General features: G+C 40.1%; 1 protein-coding gene across 1 annotated transcript in view; it reads right to left on the bottom strand.

The window, feature by feature from the left end:
- Positions 1-26,133, bottom strand: part of GRIP1 (glutamate receptor interacting protein 1) — a 412,883-nt gene that overhangs the window by 146,500 nt on the left and 240,250 nt on the right. Inside the window, exons 3-6 of the mRNA XM_040490428.1 lie at positions 17,241-17,376; positions 14,013-14,158; positions 6,161-6,244; positions 1,388-1,463 (exon numbers count right to left, since the gene is read on the bottom strand). Of these exons, the coding sequence (XP_040346362.1) occupies positions 1,388-1,463; positions 6,161-6,244; positions 14,013-14,158; positions 17,241-17,376 (442 nt within the window). The remainder of the gene's footprint in view (positions 1-1,387; positions 1,464-6,160; positions 6,245-14,012; positions 14,159-17,240; positions 17,377-26,133) is intronic.

The raw sequence follows: 26,133 nt of genomic DNA, 5'->3' as shown, positions 1-26,133 counted from the left end.
CAGGTGAGAAAGCAGTATCTTCATATTCTCTTATTTTATTTTATTTAAAAAAAATTTTTTTTTTCAACGTTTATTTATTTTTGGGACAGAGACAGAGCATGAACGGGGGAGGGGCAGAGAGAGAGAGGGAGACACAGAATCAGAAACAGGCTCCAGGCTCTGAGCCATCAGCCATCAGCCCAGAGCCTGACGCGGGGCTCGAACTCCCGGACCGCGAGATCGTGACCTGGTTGAAGTCGGACGCTTAACCGACTGCGCCACCCAGGCGCCCCTTTATTCTCTTATTTTATATTAAACACAAACTTTTTAGAAAAGTGAGCTAACAGTATGGATTTTGAAGGAGAATGAACCTGAATTCCTAGCCTGGCTCTTCCGTGTACTAGCTGGTAAGTCATGTACCCACACGGGGCCTCAGTTTTATCACTGTAAGTGTGGCTAAAAAGTACTTAGTAGGCAGCTGTGAGGACAAATAAAATAGTGTCTGCTAAACACATAGTACATTTCCTAGCACATGGCTCGGTGCTCAATCAATTGTATTTATTATTACTATTTCTGTTGCATAAGAAAAGGTTTAAACATTATATCCCGGTTTGAAACATAGTGCAGAGTCAGGGGTAACCAGGGCATTATTCTCCCACCCTTCAACCACAGCGAATGGCCGGAGTTGTGGTCCCTTGCCTTTATGGAATTGACGTTTGCGATGGGAAATTAATACAAAGACAAGCATCTCCTGAGACAGCTAAGTTGTGCGTTTACGAACAACCTCCTCTAATATTTGTGATATGAGAGATGAAGGAGCTGCCTCTTCAGATACTCAAATAAGTCCCGAAGAGATAGCTCTAGGTACTGACAACGCTCCTTCCCTTTTATTGAAATCACTTCCATTCTCACATACATAATCATCATCAACAGATAATAATAACCAGAAGGATGTTGATTAATAGTTACAGTCAGAACATCACCACCTATCTTTCCAGGGGAGGAGGTTAGCAATGGGAGACGATGTGTTTAAAGTACGTGCCTTTAAAAAGCCAGCTACCTTTTATTAAGTATCTACTGCATGAAAGGTCCCCTGCAAGGCCCCAGCCAGTCTCTGATAAAACTGAAGACCTTGTCAGGTAGGTATTATTATCGACATTTCACAGTGGAGGAAACTGAGCTTAGAACTGGTAAGTCACTTGCCAAACACATAGGGTAGTGAGTGTTGAGCCTGGAGTCAGACCTTCTTTCTTCTGATTTGGCAGCCCGACAATTTCAGTATTCACATTCCAACACGTTTGCTTAATATCTATCTTTCACTCTGAAATTTCTAATTCCTCAACTCTATGCCAAAGTCCCCAGCTTTGTTGAATCTGTTTGGATAGTGACACAGACAGAGGAAGTTTACCTGTCAGCAGGTCCTCCGGGACGAACACACGTTATTACAACTGGACGAGATTTATTTCTATCGTCATGTGCCCCTCCTGGGAAAACAAAAGAAATACAGCTTATAAGTGCCTTCATTAAAAAAAAAAAAAATTCACTTACAAAATGGCAGCTGAGAAACTAAAGTACATTTTATTGCTGTATGGAGGAAAACGTGTAAAATTTTTCCAAAAATCTTATTCATTTTATATAGAATATGTTTTTGAAGTCATGATGTCTCCACCTCTCAATAAATACATGGCTGTATTCAGGGGCGATATATAACATATTTAACCCAGCGTCGTAAGAACATAAACTACTTAACAAGTACTAGCCTAATTATGACAATAGCCAGTTATCAACACAGTGCAGGTGGGTATACCTGTTGCCAATTAACCTGGGCTATAATACAGGTGAATAGGTCTACAACCTGGCATAAAGGAAGCAAAAACTGGAGAGGGGGGGAAATACGTAAGTATATAAAACAAGAAAGAAAAAACTTCAAGTGGCTGAGATGGGTTCCATTAAAGTTGGGGTGTTCAAAAAATGGACACATAATTTCAAGACAAGTGCAATGCTTAAATGGAGATTTTATTTCCGTATATGGAAAACTTCTGCTCAAGAGTTCTTGGAAACATAAAAGCCTTTAGATGGAAGGTAATTTATTATAAAGTCTCTTCTAAATCCAGGACCCTTTTGTAGAACGTCCATAGTCTGTGCTCCCCCAGTCTTTTCTTGAGACCCACCAGATGGCCTACTTATTAGGTTTGAGGCAGCCCATTTCACATTCGGACGTGTAGGGGTGTTAGAAGCTTCTTCCTAATTATTCATCTGATATCTAACTTCCTTCAATTTTCACCTACTTGTTCTTATTCTATTATTTGGAGCAGTGAAACAAAAATGTATGCTTTCTACTACAAGAAACTTTTTCTGAAAGTTGAAAACAGTGATTATACACCTGCTAAGTCTCATCTTCTTTAGGCTGGACATTTCCACTTTCTTAACTATTCTGCATCTGACCTGATTTCCGTATCAGGTCACCTCACCATCCTGGCTACCCACCAGATACCTGCCAGTATCTGATAAATACGAATGTTATCGTCAGATATTCCTTCCATAACACCTTCCTGGTAGAACAGACTGGCATTTCCCAAACTTGGAACGGGTAGAGAGGTCAACTTAAAGAATCTAACCTAAAAGACAAATCAAAAGGCATTCACTGCTCCCGATGAAGGCAAATGCTTCCTTTCTGCTTACTTCTATTACCAATGATTTATTCAGTCTGGCTGATTGATAAAAGCTCCCTTTCAGTACCTCACTCTTCCACTCAGTTTGATGGTTTCTTTTGAAATTCCTCCTTGTTTACAATAGGAAATTCACAACTTCCTTGGAAAAGGATTTTAAAATGAAACCATGACAATAAATTACAGCACATGCTTACCCATATTTATATAAATACTACTATGTAATTTCTCTTTTGCAAGGGGATCATAAAAAGGTAGGTTTGTTTTCTCCTGAAGGGATATTGATTTAGAAAAGGATGGGGGCTGACGGCCATACAAGCTTCCATAATTTTGATTTGGAGGTCCACATTTAAATCTGTAACAGTGAATGCATGGCAAAGTGTGAGATGGCTCTAAATTTCTCGATATGTGACATTTTACCATTATTTGAAATAATGAACCAGATGTAGCTTGCGATTCACTTACATTTTACAAGTTTGGAACTGCAAAGCAATTGACACACACAGAGCCCAGTGGTATTTCTCAATCCTGGCTGCCTGTTGGCATCAGTCCCCTGGAATGCTTTTTAAAAGTATCAATGCCAGAGACACAACACAGACCAAATCTGAACATTGGGCTCTATCTAGCAGATGAGTAGACCTATCTATAATTTCAGAGTTGAGAGTGATCAATAGGTAAATCTTCCTTGCCCAAAGTGAAAAAGAACTTAGTGGCAGAGTGCTTTCCTTATTGTCCCAAGCTGTTTGCCTTAGCTTGGCGGCGAGGGAATTAACTGAAATTTAACTCTGGCAAGATTTAGGCCAGAACATCATTTTTCATTCTCAAGGTGCCAGGTTCTACTGTTTGGCGAGTCAAGGTGCTAGAACCTATGACACGTAGCACTGGAAATGCAATTCCATTCATCAGGTAAAAGCCTGTATTATTGTTCTATGACCCATTCTATTTGGTTAAGAAGAAATTCACCAGTACTAAATGAATATGCTGCATCTGTAATATTGTCCTCCTTCTTCCTGAAAGTCCTGGTGTTCTCACTAAAATAAGTTGAGCTCAAATTCCATCTATGCCATAATGTCTTCTTGGCCATGATAACACTTGCCCACAGTACTTTCTCATTCTGCAACTCTTCTTGTGACTAATCAAGATTCTGAAGCAATGGGTGGGGGTCACCTTTTGAGCAAGGAAGAGCCTTCAGATAGGCCTCAAACTAATCTAAACATTAAGTTCTTTATGTGATTCTTATGAGAAATTGTGCAAAATTTCACAAACTTTTACGTTCAACTAATATACTAAGTGAGTTTTTAAAGCTAACCAAAATATGGTGCCCCTAAACTAAAATCACTATAGCACTAAGAAGTCTGATGTCCGCACAAATCTAGGCAACATTCAATTACTTATTCATTTATTTGTTAAGGGCCTACGATGTACCAGATAGTATCCTAGGCTCATATTATAAAATTCTTATTACTCATGCACATACAGATATTTGAAATTCCTAGGGGCGCCTGGGTGGCGCAGTCGGTTAAGCGTCCGACTTCAGCCAGGTCACGATCTCACAGTCCGTGAGTTCGAGCCCCGCGTCAGGCTCTGGGCTGATGGCTCAGAGCCTGGAGCCTGTTTCCGATTCTGTGTCTCCCTCTCTCTCTGCCCCTCCCCCGTTCATGCTCTGTCTCTCTCTGTCCCCAAAAATAAATAAACGTTGAAAAAAAAATTTTTAAAAAGAAATTCCTGCAAATGGCAAGATAAGCATTTTGCTAACATTGTATCATCAGCTGTCTTGTGGTGGTTGTAGATTTCAAATGCTTCCGTTTTTTTCTGTTCCTAATGATAAATTACTGTTGTTTTAGTTCTTTCATTAGCAATTTGATTTACTATTGATTAACCACACAACAACTAGTAATGAATATTTGCACCCAGCAGTATTTTTTACTGCAGCTTTTCAGTAATTAGGCTTGTATGCATGTGATTCAAGAGTGCCTCTCTATCATACTACACTGCAAAAACGGATTTGTACCACCCTCTGAGCCAAAATTACTTTTATATTGACTTTTTACTATATTCATCTAGTTCTTTTACACAGAAATTTGGGAATGGTTAAGGTAAATGATGAAAGTAAAATGATCCTGTTTGCACCACCTAAAAAAAGGAGCTGGTCAGAAAAGGGTAATAATTGCTGGTATAAACCACTCAGTGAATTCCTCGTTTTCCATTTTCTCTACCGCTCACTCAGGCACTTTGTCTTAAATTCACTGGACTATAATTCCCTGCAGATAGGGGTCCTGTCCTATGACTCTCTAATACTTGGCCCTATGCTGACATGTTGACCTGTCCTTAATAAATACCTGACTGATTGATTTGCTAAATGATTGGTACAGAATGGAATCTAAAGCTTAGTCATTTAAGACAAATCTGTATAAATGAATGTATTTCTTTTATTCCTTGATGCATGTGCATTTATTAAGGTGCTTAGTTAATTAAAAAATTTTTTTAATGTTTATTTTTGAGAGAGAGAGAGACAGACAGACAGACAGAGCACGAGCTGGGGAGGGCAGAGAGGGAGGAATAGAATCCAAGGCAGGCTCCAGGCTCTGGGCTATCAGCACAGAGTCCAATGCAGGGCTCGAACTCATGAACCACAAGATCATGACCTGAGCTGAAGTTGGACACTTAACCGACCAAGCCACCTAGGCACCCCAAGATGCTTAGTTAATTTTAATTAATGTTTTAATAATTTGGATAAATTTTAGATCCTGGTGAAGTATAGAATATAATAGGTAAAAGCAAAAAACATCACGAAATGTGAAATGTTAAAAACATTTCTGATGCATACATAGTTCCCTATTGAACTTTATTGTCATATGCAGAATTATGAGTTGTTTATGTATAGTCTTTGAGGGGTGAAACTGCTAATAAGAAAAATAAAATATTAAAAGTCAGAATTACAGCTCAGAATTCATGGTTTTATAGCCAAGTTGGAGTCACCTGAAATCTTTATTATTAATGTCATCCCATAATAAAATAAGTTAAGCTGATGCACATAGGTTCCCAAGGGATCAGATTATCTTCAATCCATTTTTAGAAAGCTACAATAACAAAATGTATTTCAGGAGAAAATAATTTAAGCAAAGTTGTTTAATCCTAGTGTATTAAGTCAAACCAAGCCATATTCATCAACATTTTTGACTCAGAGATACAGAAAAGTATAAAGGGAAAGCAAAAGACATGTAGAAAAGTGGCAAATCAGCAGGATGAATGAATTGACAAGGTTTACAAACAGTGATTTCTTACTCTGTATGGACTGAAAGCAGATCTAAGTCATTTGGATTCCACTTTGATTCCTACTCATTGCTTTATTTTTTAAAAGAATGGGTGCAAATATTATAAGGGGACTTTACGCATTGGGAACATGTGTTGTTGCTGTTGTTTTCAGGATGACTTTCTAGTTCACTCCCAATATTTCATTGACAAATTCTCTAAGAATATCTGATGATTCATGTTTTCTAGCCATCACCTACCTCGGATTACAAAACCAAAGGTATTGCCTTCTTTATGTAATGTGACCTCCACCGTTCGGAAAATAACACTCGATCCTTGAACAGCTGAATGCAGGAAAGAGAGAGAGAAATATATTAAATCATAACATCATTTCCTGTTTTTTTTTTTTTAAGTTTATTTATTTTTGGGACAGAGAGAGACAGAGCATGAACGGGGGAGGGGCAGAGAGAGAGGGAGACACAGAATCGGAAGCAGGCTCCAGGCTCTGAGCCATCAGCCCAGAGCCCGACGCGGGGCTCGAACTCACGGACCGCGAGATCGTGACCTGAGCCGAAGTCGGACGCTTAACCGACTGAGCCACCCAGGCGCCCCTCCAGTTTTTTTTAATGTGGCATAAAATACTACAGATCCCCCTTGCAAATAATTCTTGTTATGAAAAATACAAGGGCGATAACTGCTTTTCAAAGAAAATGTTAAAAAAATACATACAAATACCATAAAATAGTTGTCTGCATTAGGGACTTAGGCTTAGACCCGAGTGGAATCAAAATCATAGGCACTTCCTTTCTTCTTATGGAGGCAGCTTCTAGCTAGAGTGTAATATTCACATCGTTAAAACTCTATATACCAGGAGAGATACTCTTTATGTAATCAATAGAATTATTTTCCCTTTGTGAAATGCAAAAGCAATATGATTTTTGTAAACCTTGAAATAATTAATGTATTTACATTTATTTTTGGAGGAAATGCAGGAAGAAAAAGTATTACTCTCAAATTACCACTAATAGATTAGGCGATGAAGACAGGTTTTCTGACACGATGCACAGCAACTAACAAAGACATCAGCAACCCAAACAAATCACACCTGGAGGGCAAAAATATTTCTGTACATTCAAAATGTTACTGCTGTCTAATAAAATATTTACTTGATTTCATTTGATACTATCATGCTTATGTTATGTTTGCCTGCTTACGGCTCTTACTTCACAAAATAAAACTGCATGGCCAAGTTGATATCTCTAATTAATATCACATACAGTATACGTGTGTAATACGGGGTGTAGGTTGTATGAAGGTATAGTAACTAAACTCTTCTGTGAGACTGTTTCCAGGAAAGTGGTGGGTAATTCTGCTTAGATAGTACACTATTGCTGAATTAAAAAACAACAACAACAACCAAATTTCCACAAATTAATATTTCATCATTATGGATACAGGGATGTTTTTATTCAGAGAGAGAAAAGAATTTGCAAGTATAGAATCTGATGGTCTTAGATCCTTAAGTGAATTTGTACAATGATATCTAATTACTTTATGCTGTGGTCCTTATCAATGGCATATTTTTAACATTGCGATTAGATTTTGAAAACTTTATTGCATGAAACATTTATCAATAAGAAATATATGATGGAATATAGGTATAGATTCTAAAGATAGAATTTAATTGCATCTATTAAAAGAACATTTCTTGCCATTTACAGAAATAGGAAGTAATTTTAATTTAGCATTGATTACAATTATTTTTAATTATCAGAAATTCTGAATCCTCAAAGGAATAGACATGATTATGAAAAGCACACAGATAAATTCACAAAACTGCGCACATCTGGCTGGGATATAAAGTACGTCACGAACTTGGATCTGCTGAAAAACAACATAACCCTACAGCTGAACAAATGCTTTGGTATACTGCTGATTTAATTAAATGTCATATTCTTGCTAGCAAGGGAATTTCAGTTCATTTTAATCAGCTAGGAACGGTACACAAATAGCTGAAAGTGTTGAGGTACAGTTTTAATTAAATGAAAGAAACTGAGTTCAAATCAAACGTTTTCTTATTTTCATGACAAACAAGCCACTTGAGGTAATTGGTTGAGAACACGATCTTTTTGTTCTAATGAAACAAATAGAAAGGAAAGGAAAAGATACAGGGAGAAAGAATTAATGAGCGTCCACTGTGTGCCAGGAAATCTGCAAAGTGGTTTACAAATACTATTTCATTTAAACATTAAATCAGCTTTTAATTCTATACAACCAAATTCTAATTCGGGGCCACCTGTCCTTGTTGGCCGGGTGTCTGTTCTGGGAACGAAAGGCACTGTAGTTTGGTGGCTCAGTCGCTGAAGCGTCCGACTTCAGCTCAGGTCATGGATCTTACCGTTGGTGAATCTGAGCCCCACATCGGGTCCTGTGCCGACAGCGTGATGCCTGCTTGGGATTCTCGTCTCCCTCTCTCTGTGCCCCTCTTCTGCTCTCTCTCTCTCTCTCTCTCTCTCTCTCTCTCTCTCTCAATCAAAATAAATAAATAAACCTCAAAAATATTTTTTAAAAAAGGCACCATAGTTCACCGTAGTTTGAATTTTGTTTGAGCTCAATCTTGTTGACCACAAACTCCTACATTCCAATCTAGAGTCAATACAAAGACTTTTAGGATTATCTACAGCTTTGGATTATCCATACTCTTGCTGTTTATCCTTCACAAAAATAAATGTGAATGTTAACTGCATTTTGATACTTAATGAAATAGATTTGGTCTTCATAATTTTCATTTGCATGACTGGATCTTGGTGACTGGGTTTTCATATCCAGTAGCAGGACCCCTGCTATTGCCACGTGCATTTTATTCATTACTTCACATTTGTGTATGTGGAGACAATGGATCCACATAAGGAGCTTCCCCAGAGAATCAAATGCAGTACACAGAAGGGTTAAGTTGAAATGAATATTGCAAAGCAAAAATACTTCTCCTCAGTATTTTAGTGGTGCTGCTGTCCCTTGTTTCTGTATGTGAATATGCATGTACTGCTATCCATATTATTTTGCTATGGCAGATTAGATTTTTCTACATGATATACTATTTCCCTGACTCCTCAACTCCAACCTCAATAGCATGATAAGGGTTGTATACTTTCCCTCCTCAATATGTCGGGCTTCCCCATGTGACTCGCTTTGGCCAATGGGATGTTAAGAGATGTAATAAGCACTTGGTTGGAAATGTGCTCGGGTAGTTGGGACTATCCTGCTTTTCCTCTGCTATGGCCACAGGAAGAGCTTTCTCTGGGTGGTTTCTGCTCCTTCAGACTGAATCCTGGAAGGAACTACGTGGAGGAGACCTGAGACTGCTCCCCCCGCCCCCCATTGCCGCCATCATCATCATCATCATCATCATCATCATCATCATCACCATCATCTGTCACCTGTCTATCTCTCTTAGAATTGGAATTGACAAGTAAGAGGCAATCACAGGGACACACTTTAACACATCTTTTTGAATTAAAGAACTCCGTCTGATAGAAAGCTAATCTGATTTAGCCGACGGTTTAACAGTGAGGATTGCCTTTGCCAATCAGATTCTGTAGCAGACGTTTTCCATAAAACAAATGAGGCAAATACGTAGCTCTAAGGTCTGAATGGAAACTTCACTTAAAGGTATATAAAACGAACAGCATGCCAGAAATTATATCCTTTCCAATGATTTAAGCTTATAATAAAGAATGTTAGGTGGCTTACTAAAAAATAAATGAGGATTATGGTTTCAAAATTCTTTAGGGATTATGTCACCACAAAACATGAAGGCATTGCTCTAGACCAACTTTTAATTTTTTTTTTCAACGTTTTATTTATTTTTGGGACAGAGAGAGACAGAGCATGAACGGGGGAGGGGCAGAGAGAGAGGGAGACACAGAATCGGAAACAGGCTCCAGGCTGTGAGCCATCAGCCCAGAGCCCGACGCGGGGCTCGAACGCACGGACCGCGAGATGGTGACCTGGCTGAAGTCGGACGCTTAACCGACTGCGCCACCCAGGCGCCCCTAGACCAACTTTTAATTTTTAATTTTAGAGAGAGAGAGCACGCAGGGGAGAGAGACAGAGAGAGAGAATCCCCAGCAGACTCCACGCTCAGTGCAGAGCTTGACATGGGGCTCGATCCCATGACCCCGGGATCATGACCTGAGCCAAAACCAAGAGCTGGACACTCAACTAACTGAGCCACCCAGGTACCCATAGACCAACTTTTAATACATAAATATCTAAGATACAGTTTGGAAATATTCTCGCTAAATACAGTCTCAAAACTACAATGTAATTCTAAAGTCAAAAAGAACTTTACAGCTCATGTAGATCAACCACGCCATTTTCATAAAGAATCTGAGTCTTACAAAAGGTAAGTGGTTTGAGCAAGGTCAGAATTCCATTCCTTCTCTATCAGATCACATACACACAGACATGCAACAAATATCCTTCCTCCACTTCTTTCTGGACTCTGCGGGTGGCTGAGCCTCAAATTATGTGATTCTTGAGAGTTACCTGTCTCGGCCTTGGCCTTGGGCAGCTTATTTTTCAGCAATCTGCTCTCTCCCTAGGGCCTCACTGCAGCGGCTTGGTCCCAGCTCTAGCAGTCTGAGCTCAGTGAAGGGGATGTTTATTAATCCCTCCCTGAACTCAAAGATCTGATTAATTTACCCAAACATAATAGAGACAGAGATAATCCTTGGAGAATAGATCTCTTCTATCGGATTTCTACCATCGAATTCACACTTTTGTTTTAAAAAGTATTTTTCCTCTTCCTCATCAGCTTTCATGCACGAGGAAGGAAAAGGTGGTATAATCACCAAGTCATGATAGGTTTCAACTCCTGTATATGTCTGATATCCACTCTACTCTTTAACCTTACCAATGCTATATTTGTTCAGGATGTCACCTCTCTTTTGGAAAACTGTAACAGCCTTCAGGCGGCTGATAGCCTCTTATCTATTCTCCATTTGGCTTCCTAAAATGAGAACTCTAAAAACTCAAATCTGCTGATGATGTTCGTTGGCTTTAAAAGCCTTTAAAGGCTTCTTGCTGCCCACCTGATTTATCCAGGCTCCACCAGTGGGGCTTCCATCATTTTGTTCCTGTCCACCTCGCTGGCCTTATCTCCCTCCAGGTCCTCTCTTTCCCTTTGTGCCTCAACAACAAGAGTCCGTTTGTGGTTCAAACCTGTGCACTGGGCTAAGTTCTTCGTTCCTTGCTCTTCCCTCTGCCCAAAATGTTTCTCTTCTTACTGGATCTGCGTAACCTCCTTCAAAGCTTCTCAAACTCCTCGCTGTAGTTCACACATAATTTGGCAAATCTCCACTACTGGCCTTAGCCCTGGAAAGCTGTACTAAGAGTTTGTTTTAGAAAGAGGGTGTGTTTTGTTGATATTTATTTCCCCAGGGGAATCAAAATGGTTAATCCAAGAGCATTAGGTCTAGATATCTGGATTCTCTTACCTCCTTGGTGATGCTTTGAGATAGTGATTTCAAAACAAATGGACTTCTTTAAAGTAAAAGAAAACACAGTACTTTCAGTGGAATAATAATAATGTAATAATGACTAACAGGCACTATATCTTACTGAGTACATGACGATAATCCAAGTATTTCACACGATTATAGCCTTGAATTCTGACAAAAATTCTACATCTATTATAGCCATTTTACAGATGAGAAACCTAAGGCTCAGAGAACTTAAATAACATGCCCAAGGTCACACAGCTGGACAGGGGGAGAAACTGATATTTAACTAGTGACACAGTCCAAGCTCTCAGCGCTCGATTTTACTGTCCGCTCTTGCTGAAAATGAAAAATGTTACAGGGAGGTTTTTGAACACAGACCTCAATTGATTTTGTTATAAAAACACCATTATATTTTTGGTGTTGGATTTTATGTTCAGAATAAGAACTCACGACTGGTCATATACACTCACTCCCTGAGTGCTCACGTTTGGTCCCAAAGCTTCAAACACCCTCTATATTCCCATTACTCTAAATGTACATTTCCAGCCCAGATCTTTCTCCCAAACTCCTAACCCCATCTCTAGTGCTTTTCTTGACATTTCTTCTCTGCACATCAAAGAGACATGTCCACTGTAGCATTTCAAACAATGAACGTCTTCTGGTCTTCTGATGGCCCCCTCGCAAATCAGCCCTGCCCACATTCTTGCCCAACCCCATGAATGGCAACCCTGCCTGTCCGGTTGCTCAGGCCCAAAATCTCAGGGGGCCTTTGACTCCTTTATTTCTGTACAACCCACATCCAATCTGTCAGGAGGTCCTGATGGCTCTACCCTCAAATAGATCAAGAAGGTAACTGCTTTTCTCCATCCTCACCACAGTCTCTCAACTGGATCACGACAACAGCCCCCCAGCTGGTCTCCCAGCTTCCACCCTAGCCACTGCAGTCTGTTCTCAACACAACAGCCTGAGGGAGGCTTTGAAAACAGGAATTAGACCCTGTGCCTCCTGCCCCAACTCATACAATGCCATCCTCTATCATCCAGAGCCAAACTTAAGGTCCTTCCAACGGCCTCCAAATATACCTCATCCGTTACATTTTTGACCTCCTTTTCTACTTCTCTTCACGCTCACTCTGCTCCTGCCAAATTACCCTTCTTAACGTCTCTCCAACAACCCCAGTGTATTCCTGCCTTTGATCGTAGCACTGGCTGTTCTCTCTGCAGTTCTCTTTCCCCAGAAATCCACACGACCAACTTTCTCACTGCCTTCAAGTCACCGACACAGCCTCAGTGAGGCTTTTCCGAGCCACCCGATTTCAAACTGCAATCCCACACCTCTCCCCACCTTCCCAATCCCTCTCCTGGCTCTTTCTTTTTTCTCCTAGCATTCATGACCCCTAGCATTCATGCTGTCCAGTTTACTTATCTACTGGGGTCTTGTTTTGTTATCCGTCTTCCCTTGTCTAAATGTAAACTCCACCAGTATACAACGCGGCGGCCGCAATGTAACAAGTGCTCAATAAGTCATTGCTGAACAAATGAGTTATTATCAATGATTAATATTCAGTCTGAGTTCTCACTGGCATAGAAAAGCAAAGGGTTTTGTCAGGCTGGCATCTACGTTGACAGCTTAATAATAGGAGACGTGGTGTTAGCAGAGCATGGCTTAAATGCAGGTCCGCAGTAACACACAGCATAAGTATATGTCACAACGAATAAGCATATGGACTTTGGAGTCAGGGAGCCTGGCTTCACATACTGATTCTGCTGCCTATTTATTTGGGAAAGATACTTCACTCAAGCCTCTGTAAATGAGAAATTTAATGATAATAATGCCTCTCTTATAGTGCTAATGTATACATTATTTATCAAAAATTTTTATTGTGCCAGCTACTGTTCTAACTGCCCAACAAATACTAACTCATTTAATCCTCACAACAGCTATATGAGCAGGAACTAACATTACGCCCATTTCCCAGATGTGGAAACTGAGACACAGAAAGCTTGAGCAACTTCCTCAAGGGCACGTAGTTAAAGGTGAAGCTGGGATCTGAACCTGGCTATTTGACATCCAAGTCCAGCTCTGCTAGGCTGACACTCCTCATGGTGAGAATGAAGTGTATCCGTGCAGGTCAGGTTCCTTATAAAGCCGGACATTTAGTAAGCTCTGGAAATGTGTTGGCTACTCTTGTTACATTACTATTATTTTTACTTGGTAAGAATGTGCTTTGAATCAATTTTCATGCTTCAGAAATTAACATAACTATACAAGAATCAACACAGAACACATTACACATGCTTTTCCTAACCCTAGTCCCTCTGTGCAGAGCTTGGATCGAACTTAATGTGCAGACCTTACAAAGAGTGATATACACAGATGACCTTAATGGAACACGAGTCCTGTATAATTTTATTGTTTTCTGAGCTCTTTTTGATTCTTCCGGAGTGGGCTATAGGTGTATCAATTTAAATAATTTCTAAATATCCAGAAACGGTGTTCTATCACTCCTGTAATGAGACAACGATGCCAAAAGGGAAAACATGGAGAACGAATTGTTTTAGGCAAAGGGGTGGCGTAGCTGTCCCGCCCCTGAATTGTGATTACTTACAGACTGGCGGCAGCTCATACTCGACTTCAAGAACCACTCTTTCCCCAACGTTCTTCAGCAAGCTGATGATCTCATCATGGCGGAACTTGGCCAGGTTGATCCCATTCACTGCTTTGATGTAGTCACCCACATCCAGCTGATCGCTTCTGCAAAATAGGCAAGGTGGCTTCAGTGGACCCGTCCTCTCCCCAGGCCTGCCCCGGTTTTCCACTTTCCCTTCCTGCAAATGCACGTAAGCCCGGGAGGCCTGCCTGGCAGGAGCCCCTGCCTCCTAGGATACGGAGGGATACCTTGACATATCCCTCTATTGGATCTGCTACGGTCTCTCATTTTTTTCCCTAACCCTTTCCCTCTTCTGTTTTTAAAGAGCACATGAAATAAAATAAAGAGGTTTTGGGTTTTTTGTTTTGTTTTGTTGTTGTTGTGGGTTTTTTTTTTTTTTTTTTGGTTGCTCTGTCCATAAAGAGTTTGGTTCTCTAGAAACAGATGATCCAGATCTTGGCATGCCCAGACTTTTTCTTTCCTTTCATTCTCTCTCATTTTTGCTGCCTGCCTCCTGGACATTTCCTAGCTCTCAGTATCTGCACTGGGAGTTTGTTGAGGGCTAAGGAGAGGGTCCGCTTGTTCTGCTATTGAATGCTTACAGCAGGGCTGATGAAAAAAGAACAAATTACAATGAAAGCATTGGGTTTCAGTACCATTCTCGCCTCTCTTCAACACCATAGAAGAACTATGGCTACTTTGGGGGTTTAGGCAGACTTTACTTCTAAGGCAAGAGCAAGCAATGAGACCAAAGACAGTACTTAAAATTCGCGTCGCGGATAAGGACCTTCAATAATACCTTCTCCCCAAACAGAAACATGTATGCATTTATTTTACCGAAGTCCGGCCTGAATCATTCCTCTTTCGCAAGCTTTCCTCATCTGTGCCAGCCTGCGGTCCATGCTGTCCTTCCTCCCTTGGGTTCACTAACTCACTGGGCAACGTAACCACCCAACGCTCTGTGATGATGCTCACGTTGTGGCAATGCTGTTATTGTTCCCAAACTTTTCATGTTGTTCATACCCATCTTCTCTAGTAAATTATCAGCCCCCTTAGGGCAGAGTTCTTATCTTTAATTATTTTCCTTTACTACTTATAAAATGGTAGTGCCTTAAACAATGACTAATTTGGTCATTGATAATATAACCAGCACAGCGTTACTTTTTTTTTTTTTTATTTCTCCAAATTTTATTTGAATTCCAGTTAGTTAGCAGACAGTGCAACACTGGTTTCAGGAGTAGAATTCAGTGATTCATCACTTACATACAACGCCCAGTGCTCATCACAAGCGCCCTCCTTAATGCCCATCCCCCATCTAGCCCATCCCCCAGACACCTCCCTCCATCAACCCTCAGTTTGTTCTCTACCATTAAGGGTCTCGTGTGGTTTGTTTCTCTCTCTTCTCTCCCCCCCTTCCCATATGTTCATCTGTTTTCCTTCTTAAGGTCCACAAATGAATGAAATCATATGGTATTTGTCTTTCTCTGACTAACTTATTTTGCTCAGCATAATGCACTCTCGCTCCATCCACATCATTGCAATCGGAAAGATTTCCTTCTTTTTGATGGCCGAGTAATACTCCATTGCATTGTGATATATACCACATCTTCTTTATCCATTCATCCATCGGTGGACATGTGGGCAGTCTCCACAGTTGACAATGCCAACAATACTTTAAAAAAATTTTTTAACGTTTATTTATTTTTGAGACAGAGAGAGACAGAGCATGAACAGGGGAGGGTCAGAGAGAGAGGGAGACACAGAATCCGAAACAGGCCCCAGGCTCTGAGCTGTCAGCACAGAGCCCGACATGGGGCTCGAACTCACGGACCGCGAGATCATGACCTGAGCCGAAGTAGGCTGCTTAACTGACTGAACCACCCAGGCGCCCCAACAATACTTTTAATTATAGCATCAATACAACTGAAGATCTTCGCCCTATTTACCCGTGCTACAGGGCCTACCTATGAAAAAGTTCTGGAGACATATGAGACCCTAGCATCGGAGATTGGCCATGACTGTTATAAAATAAAGGAAGCTGTCGGTGTGGAAAGAAATCTCTTCCCTCGTGAAAAAAGGAGATGACGGTGCCTGTGTTGACATCAGCCTATTTCATAAACAGTACCTCAGATTATGAAGCAGTCAATTGGCTTAAGCTTATACATTGTACAGATGGGTTGATCACCAAAAGTAATCACTATTTTTGATGATCCTTTGTAAGGTTAAGAAGGCCCAAACTATTTTTGCGATTACGTGGACAAGACTGTTGGTGTCCGGGACTTAAGATACATTAACCTCACTTTTTTTTTTTTTAATTTTTTTTTTTTTAACGTTTTATTTATTTTTGAGACAGAGAGAGACACAGCATGAACGGGGGAGGGGCAGAGAGAGAGGGAGACACAGAATCGGAAGCAGGCTCCAGGCTCTGAGCCATCAGCCCAGAGCCCGACGCGGGGCTCGAACTCGCGGACCACGAGATCGTGACCTGAGCTGAAGTCGGACGCTTAACCGACTGAGCCACCCAGGCGCCCCATATTAACCTCACTTTTAACGAAACCTGACCATCGCATCTGAAGTAAATTTTGAATCTGTCTATAAGGCAAGCCCGCCTGGACCCAGCACGCAGGACATTCTGCCTTTGGCAAGAGCGAGTGCAGTCTGCAGCCCATCGCACAAGGACAGCTTCCTATCCCCCATCTAAGCTTCCTATCCTTTTGGAAACCTCATCTTTGTCTTGATGAAAAGGGAAATGTCACAAGTAGAAAAGCAGAGAAGATGGGAGACAAGCGAAATCGTCACTTAGAAACTCGGAGCTGGGTTTCCCTACTCCTGTAGGCTTACCACATCCCTGCACGGGCGCTCCCTGCATACGCACGATACGGGCCATCTGCTCCATTTACATGATCGGAGTGCATCAGTCCCACTACAGCCCGTCCGCTGTCCAGCGGCATAGTTGGGGACTGGAGCCACAAAGTCGTTTTAAAATTAAAGTCTTATGAGGGCCAGGCGGCTCCCCGGTGACTTGGCACGGGCCAGAAAAGCTTCTACAAACACGCCCGGGTGTGCTTCTGCCCGGCAGATGGCAGCTGTCATTTATTTATTAGTGACTGTTTCTGATGGAGCTTCGGTTTTTGGATTAGTCACACCCTGTGTTCCCTTTCCCACGTTTCCCCGAGAGGGAGTTACCTGGCAGCAATTCCCCCTTGCCGCAGGTTAGACACGCGTGGCTTGCCATCCTTGTCAATTCCACCCGATACCGTCAGCCCGAGGGTAGTGCCTTCCTTCTTCATCAGCTCAACCACGGTGGAGCCCTTGAATTCCTCTGTTAAGAGAAAAGCATTTGCCTTATTAAAGAGAGAAGTGCGAGGCGCAGTTGCGCATGGTGAAGGGACTCCTTCCCATAAATTCTTTCCACTTTCTCTTGGACGAGAAAAGATCTGTGGCCTCTTTTCCCTTGCAGTTTGCAGCGTGTCTCGTAAAGACGTGCGTGCAGATAAAGTCGACGCAGATATCCCGTTATAGGTTATTAAAATGGGTACCAGTGGGGTAATCCACTCAAGGTTCACAACAAAGAGTCTGACATGGGTTAGATACAAACAATGATATTTGCCCTTTGTTTTCTGCCATCCTCAAGGGACTTTCTCTGGTTTCTCTCCTTGTAACTCCAAAGGGAACAATAGAGAGTTGTAACATCAGGGCCCAGAACAGAATTTCAAATAATAATACAACAAAAAATAATCTACTTATTTATTTATTGAAGTTTATTTATTTGGAGAGAGAGAGCATGCGAATGGGGTAGGAGCAGAGAGAGGGGGGAGAGAGACAGTCCCAAGCAGGCTCCACACCGTCAGCACAGAGCCCGATGCCTGGCTTGATATCACAAACCGTGAGACCATGACCTGAGCCGAAACCATGAGTCGGATGCTTAATCAACTGAGCCACCCAAGGGCTTCCAAAATAATTTTAAATAGTAATACATATCATGCAGCAGCAGACCTCAAGTTCCTGGTACATTTCAGCTGAATAAGCCAATGGGCACAAGAGAAGAGAGCTTTCTACAGATTCAACAAAAAATATTACTGACTCCATTGTTTTCTATCTTTCAGAAAACAAAGTACAATGGCTTCACGTAACAACTCACATCACTTCTTACCAAAATGTGTCACAATATGGTAAGGTGGTGTTGGTCCTCAGAAACTCCAGATAACTGCCATAAATCCCTCATCTCACAGATCTTATCCAGACAAAGTCTATACACCAAGAGGGAACCCAAGTCTTCTGATTTTAGGCACAACAGAAAGTGAGAAACCTTTAAGAATACCCTTTCTTTCAGAAGTAAAAATGAGTCGAGTCAACATTTACCTATCCAGACGTCAATTCTGAGCAGCACTGTTTTCAAATTCTCTGTTATATTATTCCCCCTCTGCATACACACTTTCTGGGTAGGGACGGGAAACTCAAGCTTTCTAATTCCTCCCGACTCACATATAAATTTCGGGAGTTATCAACTTCTAGGACATCAAAGAGTCTCATATTAAAATGCAAGAATGGGGGCGCCTGGGTGGCTCAGTCGGTTAAGCGTCCGACTTCGGCTCAGGTCATGATCTCACAGTCCGTGAGTTCGAGCCCCACGTTGGGCTCTGTGCTGACGGCTCAGAGCCTGGAGCCTGCTTCAGATTCTGTGTCCCCCTCTCTTTCTCTGCCCCTCCCCTGTTCATAATCTGTCTCTCTCTGTCTCAAAAATAAATAAAAACATTAAAAAAATTTTAAAAAAATGCAAGAATGGACTTTCTTCTTCGAAATTAAGAAACCAAAAAGGTTATCGGCCTACCTCTTCCCCTTCCTTAATTACACATAACAGAGTTAATTATCATTTCAAAAATCTATATGAATGCTTATCATAAAAGTTCTTAAACTGTTGCTGCTGGTATACTATCCCACTAGCTGATGAAAAAAATCAAATCATGTTAATAAAAGGAATGATCATTCATCGGATCTTGGACGGAGAACAGAGTACTCCAGGAAGGAATGCGAGGGGGGCAGGACACTGATTTCCTCAGCAATGTACTGAGTACCATTCCAGGCAAGGCTTTCAAGATTCCCAGGTCCTGTGACCTTAGCACGCAAATACACCCTTTTTCATGACAGACTCATGACCCTGCATACATGAGCTGTTATTGCTTTTTAAAGTAAAAGCCAAGGAAGAGTGTGAATGCTGTCAGCTTCATTCATTACATTTCGTATGAGAGACCAAATAATGATTGAAATTCAATAATCAAAATTCTTGTCATGTGCATAAAAGCACAGGCCTTTTACATCACTTAACAGACGCACTTGAAACAAAATTCCATCATTGGGTGCATTTAACCTGTGCCCTTTTAAAACAGAATAAAACAACCCCTTCTACATCCCATAAAAACATACATAGGCCCAACTGGTATTTAAAGAGGTCAACCTAACAACTGCTATAAGTCCTTCTTGGCAGAAGGGTAGGTATAAATTATTTTAAAAATCAGGTTAAGTAATTAAAGTAATGAGAACTACATAACAGATGAGGACCGTTCACATTACAGAGACATAATGTGCTTAACGATTCTGCCCAACAAAAGAACTCTTCGCATTTTGTCTAAATATGTACGTTGATCATTTGAGCATTTGGTTATAGGTCTGTACATGAAGAATTAGAAGCATAGTTCTTTAAGGGCCCATCTCAAGGTCAAATCTCAAAGGTCAATCAGAAATGTGCAAAGAAGCAATGATGAAACAGTAATACCAGGCAAGGTAGAAATAAATCTTAACTAATAAAATTTTCATTTGTACTCAGGTTTTCAAGAACATGCTTCCTGCATAAAATGGGCTACCAGTGCACAGATGCAGCTTTATGGGATGTGCACAATGTAGTTTTCTCCAGAAGGAACCGAGGTCCTTACCAGACTTCTGGCTGAATCCTGAAAATCTAGAAAAACCTTAACTCCTGTTTGTTTGTTTTTTTAAGTTTATTTCTTTATGGGGGGGGGGGCGGGGAGCAGGGGAGGGGCAGAGTGAGAGGGAGAGAGTGAGAATCCCAAGCAAATTCTGCACTGTCAGTGTGGGGTTCGATGCAGGGCTTGAACTCACGAACCAGGAGATCACGGCCTGAGCTGAAACCAAGACTCTGACGCTTAACCAACAGAGCCACCCAGGCAGCCCATAGAAAATGCTTAATTCCTTTAATTTAATCTGTGTTAAAATATAAACCCATCTGGGTTTCCTTGTGAACTGGTCAATTCCCCTCTAATGAAAACAATTTTTTTTAATGTTTATTTATTTTTTGAGAGAGAGAGAGAGAGAGAGAGACAGAGCACGATTGGGGGAGGGGCAGAGAGAGAGGGAGACACAGAACCCGAAGCAGGTTCTAGGCTCTGAGACCTCAGCACAGAGCCTGATATGTGGCTCAAACCCACGAACCATGAGATCATGACCTGAGCCAAAGTCAGACGCTTAACCAACTGAGCCACCCAGGCGCCACAATTACCCTTTAATTTTAAAATGTTTCAAATCTTTCCCCAAGAGCCAGTTTTAATAACATGGAAGAAAGAAAATACTGATGTACCAGTTAATTGAGTAATCTGTACATTCATTGATTCAAGTATTTACTGAGTGCCTACGAAGAGCCAGACGATGAAACTCAAAAGACGAGAAAAGTTAGAGATGCTTACAGCCTAGTCACAGAGGCAAAGGAGTCACAGACCAGCATGCCAGAGTGTGGTTTGGGCTAAGGGGGCCATAGAAGAGCAGGTCCTGGCTGCAATAGAGAGTGAAGGCTCAGTGTTCCAAATGCAACATCTATTTCACAATTTTGTCTCCTGTCTAATCTGTCTGTATTTATCGATCAGGATTAGCTGAGCAGAACAGACTAAGGAGGAATCTAAATTAGACAAAACTCAGGAGTAAAGACAGAATATTGTTGCAAGAAAATGCGCTGAATCACAAGAATGTTAACTGCCAAGTAGGGTATCTCTAGACCCTCGAGGATTGACGGAATCTTTTACTGGTGTTTTGAAGGGAACAGGAGAAAAGAAGCAGTCAGAAGAGGGAGGAACATGCTTCTGGAATTTACTTTCTGCTAACCTGCACTCTGCATTAGATGAACCAATCATTTTATGTATCTTTTGGTGTTTAATGTTTGCATAATGACGTAATCGTAAAGAGAAATGATGAACGATGCGTTCATTTGCATGAGTTCACTTATTTATCAAAGATTACTTAACACCACTCTGCAGTGAAACACTGGAACTTGGACAAGTCAATACATCGTGACAATTTCTTCATGATTTAAACTGCAAACATCCCTCCCCGAATTAAGAAGAATGTAGCGAAGACAGTAGTATCCCCAATTTAGTAAGCAGCACAGGGAATAGATGATGCTCAGCTGGCAAGGAGTGAGACGGTTCTGGACTTGGCATCTTCCTTAATCACCAGATTTAGTGATCTTAGCAAAGAAATTGCAGGTTTACTTCTGTAGGAGTACTCACTCAACATAACCAACGAGAATCACACTGCCAGTGTAGGATTTAGTTGTTTGCTGTTTTTCCTTGGATTTATAATTCAATACTCTTAATTGCTAAACTCCAGAAAGTTTTAAGAAAAGTAACAATGATGCCTGGTGAAAACAAGAGAATTTTGAGAAGTTCTTGCAAATAAGAAAATTGGTGACAAAATTAATATGCCGAAAACCATATCCTTTGTATAAGCAAATAGCCAGTTAGAAGTTATCACAGAGGGAAAAAAAACCCGTTGACAATAAGCAAAAAAATAAAACATGAAAAAAAATTTAATGAAAAACCTACAAGATGTATGTGAAGAAAACTTCAAAAACACTTCTGAGGAACATAGGATCAGAAAAAATGTAAAAGCGTCCCACTCATTCATTCAATAAAAAACTGAGTGCTTACTATATGCCAGGCATTGTTCTAGGCTTTGGAGACTGAGCAAAACTGAAAAAAAGTTTGGAAACCAAACAAAACAGAGAAAATCCTTGCCATCTAGGAACTAATACTCCAGTGGGTAGCATAATCTAACATCAAAAATATGTCAATCCTCCCTAAATTAATCTATGAAATTCACAATTATCAATAAAAATGCCAATAAGATTTTTTGGACAAAAGATCTATTTAATACTATTGCAAAAATGGAACATACATCCTTGTAAAGGTTCTGTGAAAAATTATGGTCCCAAAGTAGACCTGTTTAATGTTGCTATGAAAGAATATAGAGAGCCCGCCCATGATGCCAACCTGAATGAGTTAATGGAGTTGTGACTGGATGTTACATTACTAATTGTATCTCCCCAGATACCCCAGAAGCGCGAGCCTGGAGTGCGAAGTCTGACAAAGCCTCCGTCTCTGCCTCCCAGGCATTGGTCAGAGTCTGGATCTGTTTGGCTATACCAAAGGAAAGAGAAGAGAAGAGAAGAGAAGAGAAGAGAAGAGAAGAGAAGAGAAGAGAAGAGAAGAGAAGAGAAGAGAAGAGAAGAGGGGAGGGGAGGGGACGGAAGGGAAGAGAGAAAGGAAGACAAAGAAAAAAGAAAAGAAGTAGCATAGACATATGGCATTCAGAACCCATCATTAGACTGTCTTAGAGTTTTGTAATACTGGTTTGCATGAAATAAAGGTATGGCATAAGAATCTTATTTTGTTCTGTAAAACTCTTGGTGCCTGGACATTTTTGCTTCATTGCTTGTTTAAAAAAAGAAAAATAGGCATAGACCAGAAAAAGAGAGTCAACTCTAATTGTTGGCAAGTCCCTAAATTTTAGGGGCTAAATGAACAGGGAATCACAAAGTGCACAATTTCAACAGTTGCTGAAAGTGCGGGAACAAAAAATGATGATGACAACAAAGAGTGACAAGGGCTATGACAAAAGTAAATAAAGGTGCAACCTGGGAGGACCCCTAATCAGGCTGAGCAGGTAGTGCTCTGAATGGCTCCCTGGAAGAATTATCCCTGAGCCATTCTGAAGACAGCCTCAGTTCAGCGAATGGAGGAGGGAAGGTGTTAGAGGCACAGGAACGGTTAATGGTAGGTGATTACACGGGTTCTGGGGAGAGGACATCCATCAATTCAATTTGCACTTTGTCAATTCTGGCTGCGTGGTAGAATCAGTTGGGGAGCTTTTCAAGTAGCAATGCCTGGGATCAACCGAGAACAAATCATCAGAATACCCCCTGATGGGAATGTTTTAAATTAAACTTTTAATTTTGAGGTAACCGTAGACTCTCACGCAGGTTTAAGAAATACTATAGAGAGATCCCTTGGACCCTTTGTCTGGTTCTCCCCTGTGGTAACATCATGCAAAACTGTAATACAATATCACAAGCAGTTTATTGACATTGATGCAGTCAAGATACAGTATCACAAGTTCCCTCATATTATCTGGTATAGCCATACCCACTGGTCTCCTCCCTGGACACCTTCCTTAACCCCTGGCAACCCCTGACCTATTTTCTATGCTTATAACTTTGTCATTTAAAGAATGCTAAGTAAATTTAATTCCACAGTATGAACACTTTGTGGTTGACTTTCTACATTCAGTATAATTTTCCATACCGTAACAATAGTTGGTTCCTTTTTATTGCCAAGTAGGAGTCCATGGCATAGATATACCACAGTCTGTTTAACCATTTAACTCTTTTTTTTTTTTTTTTAACCATTTAACTCTTGAAAGATGTGTTGGTTGCTGCTAGTGTAGGGCTATTGTGATAAAGCTGCTATAAACATTCAGGCACAGGTTTTTGTGTGGACACAATTATTCATTTCTCTGGAATAAATGTCCAGAGAATGTCCAGTAAAATTGTTGGGTCATATGCTAGTTGTACATTTATTTTCTAAAAAATGGCTAAGTCGTTTTCCAAGGTAGCCATACCATTTTATATTTCCGACAGCAGTGTATGAAATATCATACACTGTATGAAATATCAGTTTTTCTACATCCTGTCCAGTACTTGATGTTGTGACTGTTTTTTTATTTTAGCTGTGCAGATAGGTGTATCAGTAATATCTAATTGTGGTTTTTATTTTTGCATAATTTGAGTCCTTTCCCTAGTGGAAAATGTTGAACATTTTTGTGTGTGTGTGTCCTTATTTTCCATCTGCATATTTGCTTTGGTGAAATGTCTCTTTATGTCTTTTGCCCATTTTCTAATTAGATCGTTCACTTTTTTACTGTTGAGTTTTGAGAGTTGCTTATATATTCGAGATACTAACCCCTTGTTGATTATGAGATTTGCAAATATTTTCTCCCAGTCTTACACCTTCTTTTCATCCTTTTAATAAGGTCTTCTGAAGAACAAACATTTTTTAATTTTGATGAAGTCCAATCAGTCATTTTTCCTTTTACAGGTCACGCTGTTAGTGAGTCTAAGAACTCTTGGCTGAGCCCTAGATCCTGAACATTTTCTCCTATACTTCTTCTACAGTTTCTAAAAGTTCTATAATATTATGGTTTACATTTAAGTCTCTGAGCCATTTTGAATTAAATTTTGCATAAAGTGTGAGACTTAGTCAAAGATTCATATATTTTTTGACGGCAAAGTGCTATAGATGACCAATTGCTTCGGTAACCATTTGTTGAACAAGCTATCTTTACTCCACTGAATTGCTTTTGCATCTTTCCAAAAATAAGTCAATTCCTGGATTCTTTATGTTGTTCCACTGATGTATTTATTCCTCCACAGATACCACACAGACTTTATTACTGTAACTATATAATAAGTCTTGAAATTGGGTAGGCTGATTCCTCCTACTTTATTGTTCTAGCTAGTCTAGTTCCTTTGCTTTTCCATATAAATTTTGGAATACTCTTATCTTTATCTACAAAATTTTTCCTGGTATTTTGAAAGGACTTGTATTTAAGCCAGTATGTCAATTTGGAAAGAATAAACATCTTTACTATGTTGAGTCTTCTAATCCATGAGCATGTTATGTCTCTCCAATTAGGCAGACCTTCCTTGAGTTAATTCATCAGCATTTTGTAGTTTTCAGCATACAAGTCCTATACATGTTTTGTTGGTTTTACACCTAGTTATTTCATTGTTGGGGGGAAAACTGCAAATGATATTGTTATTAATTTTGATGTACATCTGTTCATTTCTAGTATATAAAAATGTAATTGATTTTTGTATATTTATCTTGTATCTTGTAGTCTTGCTGAACTCACTTAACAGTTCAAGGAGTTTTTGTTGTTGTTGTTTTGTTTTTGTTTTTGTGGATTCCTTAGGGTTTTCTATGTAGCCCATCATGTCATCTGCAAAAAAGGACAATTTTATTTGTTTCCAAACTGTATACCTTTTATTTTCCTTTCCTAACTAAAGCATGAGGTAGCACTTTCAGCACAAGGGTGAATAAGAGTAGTGAGAGTGGATATCCTTCCTTCTTCCCTATCTTAGGGGAACGACATTAAATATTTCATCATTAAGCATTATGTTAGCTGTGGGTTTTCGTAGATACTCTTTGTCAAGTTGAGGAAGTGTCCCTCTGTTCCTATTTTTCTGAGGGTTTTTATCATGATGAGTAGGAATTTTGTCAATTTTTTTTGCACTGATTAATTGATCATGTGATTTTTCTTCTTTAATGTGATAATGCACTGGATTGCACTGATTTTCTAATATTAAACCAATCTTGCAACCCTGAAATAAATCTCACTTGCTAATTATATACAATTCATTTTATGTATTGATGGATTCTATTACTAATATTTTGGTAAGGATTTATTTTGCATCTATATTCATGAGAGATATAGTGTGTAATTTTATTTCTGTACTATCTTTGGTTTTGGTATCAGGATAATAATGCTAGCTTCATAACACGAATTGGAATACATTTCTTTCTTTCCTATTTTATGGAAGAGTTTATGTGGAATTGATGTTTATTTTTTTAAACATTTGGTATAATTTTCCAAGGAAGCCATTTAAATCTGAACATTTTTCTTTTTGGACGTTTTAAATTACAAACTAAATTTCCTTAATAGTTACGGGACTATTTAAATTAACTATGTTGTATTGTGATGAGTTGTGGTCATTTGTGCTTTTCAAGGAATTGGT

This window comes from Herpailurus yagouaroundi, unplaced genomic scaffold, assembly GCF_014898765.1.
Source record: "Herpailurus yagouaroundi ecotype Mexico unplaced genomic scaffold, PumYag 182, whole genome shotgun sequence".
Classification (NCBI taxonomy): domain Eukaryota; kingdom Metazoa; phylum Chordata; class Mammalia; order Carnivora; family Felidae; genus Herpailurus; species Herpailurus yagouaroundi.
Note: the sequence above shows the minus strand (reverse complement) of the source record. Positions and strands in the feature narration are given on the sequence as shown.